We start from the raw sequence: 9,667 nt of genomic DNA on the forward strand, positions 1-9,667 counted from the left end.
TCATATTCACATATTCATTGTGACTTTTCCTTCCTCAGACCGTCATGGCTCCAAGACCTCAGGTGGGGACCGTTTCCTCCCCGACTCTCGGTACGTCCCCTTTTCCTTCGGATACTTTCAGAACCTGCTCAAACTGTTTTCTAACCTCCACCCTCCTCCATAGACGACGAGGCTCCGACTAAAGATGCCTCCATCCTGCCGGCTTACTCCACCGTGGACCTGGTGAACCAGGACCAAGATGAAGACAATCCCTGGGATCTCCCCGAGCTCAAAGACACCGGGGTCAAGTGGTCAGGTGAGGAGGTTCTCCTTCCTCCACACCACATGGACGCCTTTACGAAACCCCTGACCCTGAGTCAGTATTCTTTGTATATCTTCCTACAGATCTGGATACAAAAGGGAAGCTCATGAGGGTGCTGAGCGGTATTGCGAAGATCGTGATGCTGCTCGGACTTCTCTACCTGTTCATCTGCTCTCTGGATGTTCTCAGCTCGGCCTTCCAGCTGGTCGGAGGTAAAGTCACAGAATTACAGAAACAACTCTTATATTATCACCAGCCATCACTGCATATTTAGTTTATCTCCTTGATAATGCCAGGGTCAACAGAGCACTGCTTATGTAATGTGCATGCAGCGCTGTGTTTTTTGACCTGAGGATGTCTGTGTGTGTGTGTGTGTGTGTGTGTGTGTGTGTGTGTGTGTGTGTGTGTGTGTGTGTGTGTGTGTGTGTGTGTGTGTGTGTGTGTGTGTGCAGGCAAAGTTGCTGGTGACATCTTCCAGGACAATGTGATATTGTCCAACCCTGTGGCCGGGCTGGTGATCGGGGTGTTAGTCACAGTGCTGGTGCAGAGCTCCAGCACCTCCTCCTCTATTGTGGTCAGCATGGTGTCCTCTGGATGTAAGTAGGGCACACACACACACACACACACACACACACACACACACACACACACACACACACACACACACACACACATCTGTCAACATGTCTACGCTGACAGGAGCATTCATGGATGGATTACTGAACGGGTCTACAAAGCACAGGCCGAGGAGCCCTTAGTGTCATGGGCCCAACTGTTCTTCACCTACAAAATGTCATTGAAATACTCAAAGTGACCACAAAGAGACACAAAGCAACTACAAAGAGACAAAGTGATGCAAAACTACAACAAAAAAGTAACAACCACAGACAAAAATAACTACAAAGAGACCAAATCTGTTACAAAGTGACTCAAAACCACCACAAAGACGCATACCAACTTCAGAGGGAAACAAAGTAACTACAAAGAGACACAACTACAAAGAGATGAAAAAGTGTGGGTGGAAAACAACCACAGACAAAAAAACTACAAAAAGATAAAAACAATTAGTAAGTGATTTAAAACAGCCACACAGAATCCCACAAACCCACAGAGAGATGTGGCTAAACATCTACAAAGACACACAAAACAACTATTAAGAGACAAAGAGATACAAAAACTATCAAGAAATGCAGCTAAACATCGACACATATCAACTACAAAGAGACGCAAACAGAGACAAATAGATGCTAAACTAAAGAGGGGTGGGGCTTAACAACTACAAAGATAGACAAAGCAACTACAAAGAGACATAAAAACAACTTTAAAGAAAAAAAGTAACAATAAAAAGACCAAAATAATTAAGAAGTGACTCATATCAACCACAAAACTACAGAGAGATTTCCCTAGACAACTACAAAGAGACACAAACAGAGACAAAGAGATGCAAAACTAAAGAGAAATGCAGCTAAACATCTACAAAGAGCGACTAAACAATGATAAAATGTCTTGTTCCTATGTAGGAGAAATGTTGGGGTCTTTAACATATCTTTGCCTGTTCATTCTCATTATCCGCCCATGCATGCAAGGAGTTATAGCTGTACACATTGACATCATGATGCTTCTGTTCTTCAGTGCTGGATGTCCAGTCTGCGGTGCCGATCATCATGGGCGCCAACATCGGAACGTCGGTCACCAACACGATCGTGGCGATGATGCAGGCTGGAGACCGGAATGAGTTCCGCAGGTAAAAATCAGAGCACGTCATAATAAAGATAAGACAAAGATAACTTTAATAACTCAGCCAATAAAGAACACGTGTTCCTTCTCTCCCAGGGCGTTTGCCGGCGCTACGGTCCACGACTTCTTCAACTGGCTGTCAGTCCTGGTTCTTCTGCCGCTGGAGGTGGCCACGGGCGTTCTGTACAAACTCACCCACCTCATCATCCAATCCTTCAACATCCAGAGCGGAGAGGACGCCCCCGACCTGCTCAATGTCATCACCGACCCGCTCACCAACTCCATCATCCAGGTACAGACAACAGGCACCGAGATCATCAGGAAACATGCAGCATTTACAGAAACAACTCTTTTATTTTAACATATGTGTTTATGTGTTTTCTTAGCTGGATAAGTCCGTCATCACCGGCATCGCCACCGGTGACCCGGCAGCCAGAAACAAGAGTCTGATTAAAGTATGGTGCAAAAAGCAGACAAACACGGTGAGAAATCAACATGTCTTAATTATTAGTTTGCCTCACACTGAACAGTGAAAACATATGATGAAGCTCTGGTTACCTCGGCTTCTTCCTCCTGTTAATGATTGATATTGTCCTCCTCACATTGTGACCACAGTTGTTAGATCATGCTTTGGAGGTGTGTTATTTTATCAAAGGTGGACTGTTGCGTGTGATCATTTAAAGATTATCGCTGACTTCTTAAACAGGCCCTATTATTCTATTTTCCGGGTGCATATTTTTATCTCACGTTACAGTTACAACATGTTTACATGCGTTAATGCCCATAATCCTCCTTGTTTTTCTCATCATTCTGTCCTGCAGCACCTCTTCTCACCCTCTCTCTGAAACGCTCCGTTGTTGCTCCTCCCTCCAGAAAGCAAAGTCTGCTCTGATTGGTCAGCTAGCCCGCTCTGTTGTGATTGGTCAACGTTTCACATTTCAAAAAACTCTTCCTCTGGAGCTTCATCTCCGTCTCTCTCTTTTGTTGTTTGAGGGCCAAACTAGGAAGGAGTTTTACGTCACTTCTGTAACATTGTGACCTCATAAAGTTACATTGTGACCTCATAATGTTACATTGTGACCTCATAAAGTGAGGGGGAGGGTAACTCCTTTTAGGCATGGACTTCAGGTTTTACACTCTACGGACCTTTTACATGTACAAAAATATATATAACACACTAAAGAAGAGGTGGAAAAGCTGCTGCTACATTTAAAACTGTTTTGTTTTTTTGCTGCAGACTTTCTGGAATGCAACAGTGCAGAATTGCACTACTGGTGCTGTCTGCTGGGATGAAGGAAACCTGACCTGGACCGAGATGAACTCGTCTTTTACCATCTACCAAGAGAAATGTAAGCGTGCCTTTATCAGGCAGGTAGAAAGAGTAGAAAAAAAGAGCATTTACAAAGCAGTTAGGATGATCTGATCCACTGATTCTCAGAGACATATGAGACACAACGACCTCCTTCATCCAGAGCTTCTGATGTTCGGACAATGACTACCTTTGAGTTGTAACAGTGATTCAGCGAAAACCTGTCTCCCTGCTCAATACGTCTATTCATGCTGCCCTAGTTGAAGCACCTGAGCGAGACCATTAAATGGGCAAATTATTCTGCCCCCGAAGCCCCCGCGGCTACTCCGCCAAGCTGTCAGAGCTACTTTACCAAGGCAAAACCAAAAAGAGATTTTAGAGAGAAGCAGACAGAACGGTTTACAATATGTGTCAGAAGGAAACATCCAGCAGTGAAAACACATGTAAAAAGATAAAGATTAAAGCTAAAGTGTAAAAGTGAACTACCACATCACCTGGAGATCGATAAAAACGACTAGGAAATGAATTAATACACTGGTACACTCATGAAAATACATTTAGTTTACCTTCTTTAGCTAGCGTAGCATAGATATGCCAATGCTAGTTAATTATGTGCTTACGTCCTCTGCTAATGTTAGCTCCTAAGGTTTTAGGAGGAATCTCCTCCCAACCCCTCAGGGTAACGAGTATCACTATTCAAAAAATGTTTCGTAAATCTTACATAAATGTTACGCCTCATTTTTGGTTAATTTTCCTACGAAAGTCCAGCAACAAAAAATGCCAATTTCCGCTCGTTACATGCATACAAAACTACTGAATTAGGTTTAGGAAGAGATTGTTGTTTGGGTTTAAATAATCAAGGAAGTGCCGTTACTGAAGTACGAAAGTGACATATAAATCGTCCGTGTTGGTTGGATCCAACCTTCTCGCTCTGTGTGGGTCTTTGCAGTCTTTATACTTCCTGGTACATGTTTACGTGGAGAACATCCCAAAGGATTTTGTGGTATACATGATTTATATGATTTTTGCTGGATGAACAGTCAGAACTCTTACACGTCAAGCTCCAAATCCACAAAACAAGACTGAAAATAAAGAACATCTGAAACCATTATATGAGAGTCTATGGAGCAGAAACAGATAGTTGTTGGACCCTGGTGAGAGCTGGACGATGCTACGCTGTGATTGGCCAGTCTGAGTTAGAGGGGCGGGACACAACTTTCTTTAATTATTTGTTTATCTGCACATATATATATGTATATATATATATATATATATATATATATATATAATTTAGAAACATTGTGCAGGAGAGGTTAGAAGCCAAAAATATCTCCGCTATTAGATCCAATAGTCATACTTGAAAGAGGATAAAAAGATAAAGAAACAAAGATTGCATAACTCATCTCAGTTTCCAGACTCAGCAGTAATACAAAAACAAAAATGTAGAAATTAGGGCCAATTCAAATATATGCCTTTGTGTTTGGTTTTAAAAATAGCAAAAGCACTCATTGAGATCAGAAACAAGTCTTTTTACAACCAAAGGGACTTTTTCTTTCTAACAACATTCTGTTTTAACAACGGTTTGCTCTAAAGTGAGTCGTGCACATGAGGCTAAATTTATCCGTCACATAAGTCATCTTTGAGTGGACACTTTAAAATGCAGATCGTCTGTTTGACCGTCTCGTTGCAGGCAAACACATCTTCGTCAACGTGAAGTTGCCGGACCTGGCGGTGGGCCTCATCCTGCTGGCTCTGTCCCTGCTCATCCTCTGCACCTGCCTCATCCTCATCGTCAAGCTGCTCAACTCCATGCTGCAGGGACAGGTGGCCGTGATCATCAAGAAGGTGCTCAACACAGGTAAGAAAAAGAAACAACAGTAGGAATCCATGCCTGTTTGATAGTCAGCACACCGGTTCTTCCATGGTGATGCTTGATGAGCGACACAGGAAGAACCTCCCTGCTGCTTCTGGCTCGCCTCCAGGTCCAACCAGTCCGGCTGCGTTACGGAGAAAGCTCAGGCGCAAACTCAAACTCCATGCTTATGTTTTCTCACTTCTTCAGGTTTATTACTCACCTCCACTGTTTCCGTTTGACCACAGACTTCCCCTTCCCCTTCGCTTGGGTTACCGGCTACATTGCAATGTTGGTTGGAGCAGGAATGACCTTCATCGTCCAGAGCAGCTCCGTGTTCACCTCGGCTATAACTCCTCTTGTTGGTAAGTCGTCGTTTATATGATATGTTCTTAAAATATCTTTTTTATGACACTTTTATTACACTATATCTCGTCGATCTTCTTTTACCAGGTATTGGTGTCATTAGCCTCGAGAGAGCTTATCCTCTGACACTGGGGTCAAACATTGGGACGACAACCACGGCTATATTAGCTGCTATGGCTAGCCCTGGAGAAACGCTATCCAACTCCCTGCAGGTGAGACCCAATAGAGAGTTTCCCTTGTGTGCCTGTCTTTAGCCATGCTAGCATCTATGGATGGCAACATTGCTCTTTGGTTCAAACTGATATATCTCCCCAACCATTGGATGGATTGCGATTAAAGCTTGTAAGAAAACATTCATGTTCCCCAGGGGATGAATCCTACAGACTTTGGTGATCCTCCTACTTTTCCTCTAGCATCACCATTTGGGGTTTTATTGCAAATATGTCCACTACTATTTGATGGATTGCCATGAACTTCGGTACAGATATCCATGGTCCCCAGATTATCAATTCTAATAACTTTGATCCCTTTGTAGGGTGCGTTTATCCAAATATTCACTATGACAGTTGCACGCCATAATAATGAAAAACCTGTAGCTTTTAAATATATGGAAATAAGTCAAAATATAACCGGTTATCCTCGCTTAAAAGTTATGCTATAGAACGTTGTATCATAAAGCTCCATCATTATCAGCAAAATGAATGACATTCCCATCAGCCTCAGCTTTGCTTTTTACTCCTAGTTAGCAAATGTTAGCATGCTAACACACTAAACACAAGAGTAAATATGCTAAACATTATACCTGCTAAACATCATGATTGCATTGTCATTGTCACCATGTTAGCATGTCGATGTCAGCTTTTAACCAGCCCAGTAATCAGGAATAAATGTTGGTGTTGTTCGTATCTGCAAACAACGGATACGTTCAGTTGAATGTGGACGTTTTTGCATTTGCTATGAGCAAATTACGTTGTCCAACGAGTGACAGTTATTGAAAGTTATTTGGTATAATAACAAGTATAACAAACCCGGTAAAGACAGGTGGACAGATTAAACAAACACATGACTTTCACTCAGGAGACCACTGTCACAACAATTTGGTTGATTATTTACGTTAGTTAAGTTTTTATTGTTGTTAGGTTATTAACAGGATGGTTTTTGTAAACTTAACAAAGCAGTCTTGTTGACTAAACCTAACAAATCATTTCATAACGTTTTCTGCAAGCGTGATAAGAGGCTGATATGAAACGTTTGGTTCATAAACATCGACATTTGACCTATTCCGCGGTTTGCAGGAGCTGTAATGCTTTTAACTCAGAGCACTTTTTGTTTATTCATATCTTCTTTGAGATCTGACCGCCTTGTTTGACCGCCATCTGTGTTTTCTTCTAGATTGCACTTTGCCATTTCTTCTTCAACATCATGGGCATCTTGCTGTGGTACCCGATCCCCTTCACGAGGATTCCCATCCGGTTGGCCCGAGGTCTGGGTAACAAAACGGCTGAGTACCGATGGTTCGCCGCCCTCTACCTCTTCCTGTGCTTCCTGGTCATGCCTCTGACCGTGTTCGGCCTGTCGCTGGCTGGCTGGCAAGTCCTGGTCGGCGTCGGCGTGCCCGTCATCGCGTTGATCTTATTCGTCATCATCGTCAACTTGATGCAGTCTCGCTGCCGCCGCTTCCTGCCCGGGTGCCTCCAAACCTGGGACTTTTTGCCCCGCCCCCTGCGCTCCATGGCGCCCTGGGACAAGGTGGTGACCTCCCTCTTTGGCTTCTGCAGCAAACGCTGCTGCTGCTGCTGCAAGTGCTGCAAAAAGGACGAGAAGGTGAGGAAGGACAGCAGGAAGAGTCTGGAGATGTACGATAATGCCGCCATGACGAGAGACGAGGACACAGCTGTTAAAGCAACGCAGATGTGAAACCGTGGAGTTCAATGCAATGATGTGTTTGTGACACGCCTCTCAGGTTGTGGTGCGTTGATGATTCATGCTGCGGAATATAAAGAAGTGTTCAACCTGCTGTTTCTGGGCATGTGATGTTTATCATATGATGTTTTCAGTTTGTAGACTTAACTACGGGTGGTTCAGAATGTTATGACTTATTTTTATATTTTTTATTGGTACATTTTAAAATTTCAAATGTTCAATGTAGCGTTGAAAAAATTTGTTATCCTTCAGTATTTAAGACTCTATATAATATTTGTAAAATAAAGAAATTACTATTTTTAAAATGCAGTGCAATAATAAGTTATTTATAGGTGCTCATGTTTAATTTTAATCATTTTGTTTTATATTCAGCTCAGATATACCAATTATGTTCTTGTTTCACATGATACACCAGAAGATTCATGTTACCTAAAACTGTGCAGAGAGAAAAATGACTTCCTGTAGCAAATAAGATTATTGCTTTCATATCTGATTTGCCTTTGAAGTCCGTGACTTCATACTGAAACTTGAGTCAGAGTCTATCTTCTCTATAACTGGAGCAGTGTCATCCAGGTAGCTTTTGATTCCATTTGGATAACAAGTTTTTTTTATATATGTGTCAAAAAAGGCCTGATTAAAAACAGCTTTTCAAGTGGAAAGGAATGACTTCACTGTTATAAAGTTCTGTAAAGATGCAACCAAATTCTAACAGTGTTGAACTGTTTTTTCAAATTATAGGAATATACCTTATATTTCAATACTTTTTGGACAAAAACTATACAGAACTAGTAGTTTAATATCATTTTACAGGAGAATTTGCGACAGTATTGTGGAAAATACTGTGCAGAATTATTAAAAGTTGCACCAGTTTACGACGTAACCCGTTGTTATTTGACCTTGTGGGTCCAAATAAAATGTCAGCTCCTCCCACAACACCACCCACGCTGCCTCACCTGGACGCTGTCCTTCCTGTCTTTATGAGGTCAAGGAGCTCTGGAGGACTTAGAGCTCAGATCTATAAAGGGAGACTTTAGCCACAGAGTTTATTGTTTTATTCATGACTCTATTATCATTTATTAGGACAGAGGACACTGCTGACACTGATATTTGGACAAAGACAATGTGGGAAAACTTTCCACTTATGACTGTTTTATAACAGACTAATAGACAGACTTACTTTGTAGGTTCAGGTTATTGTAAATTGTATTATTCTTATTTTTGAATCATACTTATACGCTTGCACTGTGTTTATTTTGATGCACTTAACACCAAATGCCTTGTACGCCTTTCTGATTCTCTGACTCTGATTCTCTGAAGGCTTTTTTTGTGCCAAATGAGCAATTTATTAAATAATTCACAGCAATAACAGAATTCAGCACATCTTATCATCACGTATTCACCCATCTGCCGGCTTGAGTTTTTTGTCACTTTGCATTTAAACAGTGTGACATTTTAGTGAGTGCTTTGTGCTGCCGCTGACAGCTGATCAATGAGCAGAGACAGGAGTTCATGTGTTCAAGAGGAAACCAGATTTATCTCCAGTTCTTGTGAATTTTTGCCGTATGTTTACCTCAACCACACACACGTTTGTGGTAGTTGCACAGCTCAAAAAGCAAAGCTAGAGAATAGAAGAGCACTGAGAGATAGCAGTGATGAAACACAATACTGTATAAAACAGGAAGTATAAATATTTGAGCCTTATCGTAGAGCCAATACTGTAATCCCTTTAATTTGAGTTGTCCATTATTAATATGAAACATGCCTCCTATTTCACCATCCACAGTAATACTTTATACAGAGCTGTCAGAATTTTGTAACTATTGTTCACAAAGATATGAGTAGTAACTTCAGCTGACTCGACAATATTCCTGATAAGTTTGCATGGTTAATGACAATGAATATTCCACTAATATTACCATTTGCATGCAGCCATGCATATTGCAATTAATGTAAAACAAACCCCTGCATGTAAGTAGTCACTGTTAGCACCTTTAGCTTCTAGCCGCTGGCTAACCTTTCACCATGTAAAGAGCATTATGGAAGGCAATAAAATTGCTTTGCATTTTGTGTTGAATTCATAAGAAAAAAATAAATAAAAGTAAACAGTTACATTCAAATTGTAAACATGACCATGATCTGGAGGAACAATTCTCTCAGGTTCTTAAAACTATTTGTTCCA

At 41.5% G+C, this 9,667-nt stretch overlaps 1 protein-coding gene across 1 annotated transcript in view; it reads left to right on the plus strand.

The window, feature by feature from the left end:
- The window catches only part of slc34a2b (solute carrier family 34 member 2b), a 7,936-nt gene extending 454 nt beyond the window's left edge, over positions 1 to 7,482 (plus strand). The window contains exons 2-13 of the mRNA XM_054602946.1: positions 39 to 90; positions 164 to 295; positions 385 to 513; positions 754 to 897; positions 1,934 to 2,045; positions 2,135 to 2,330; positions 2,425 to 2,520; positions 3,276 to 3,387; positions 5,038 to 5,205; positions 5,448 to 5,564; positions 5,653 to 5,777; positions 6,958 to 7,482. Coding sequence (XP_054458921.1) covers positions 45 to 90; positions 164 to 295; positions 385 to 513; positions 754 to 897; positions 1,934 to 2,045; positions 2,135 to 2,330; positions 2,425 to 2,520; positions 3,276 to 3,387; positions 5,038 to 5,205; positions 5,448 to 5,564; positions 5,653 to 5,777; positions 6,958 to 7,482 — 1,902 coding nt within the window. The 5' untranslated portion in view covers positions 39 to 44. The remainder of the gene's footprint in view (positions 1 to 38; positions 91 to 163; positions 296 to 384; positions 514 to 753; positions 898 to 1,933; positions 2,046 to 2,134; positions 2,331 to 2,424; positions 2,521 to 3,275; positions 3,388 to 5,037; positions 5,206 to 5,447; positions 5,565 to 5,652; positions 5,778 to 6,957) is intronic.
- The last annotated feature ends 2,185 nt before the right edge of the window (positions 7,483 to 9,667 follow it).

Source organism: Anoplopoma fimbria, chromosome 8, assembly GCF_027596085.1.
Source record: "Anoplopoma fimbria isolate UVic2021 breed Golden Eagle Sablefish chromosome 8, Afim_UVic_2022, whole genome shotgun sequence".
In the NCBI taxonomy this organism is placed as follows: domain Eukaryota; kingdom Metazoa; phylum Chordata; class Actinopteri; order Perciformes; family Anoplopomatidae; genus Anoplopoma; species Anoplopoma fimbria.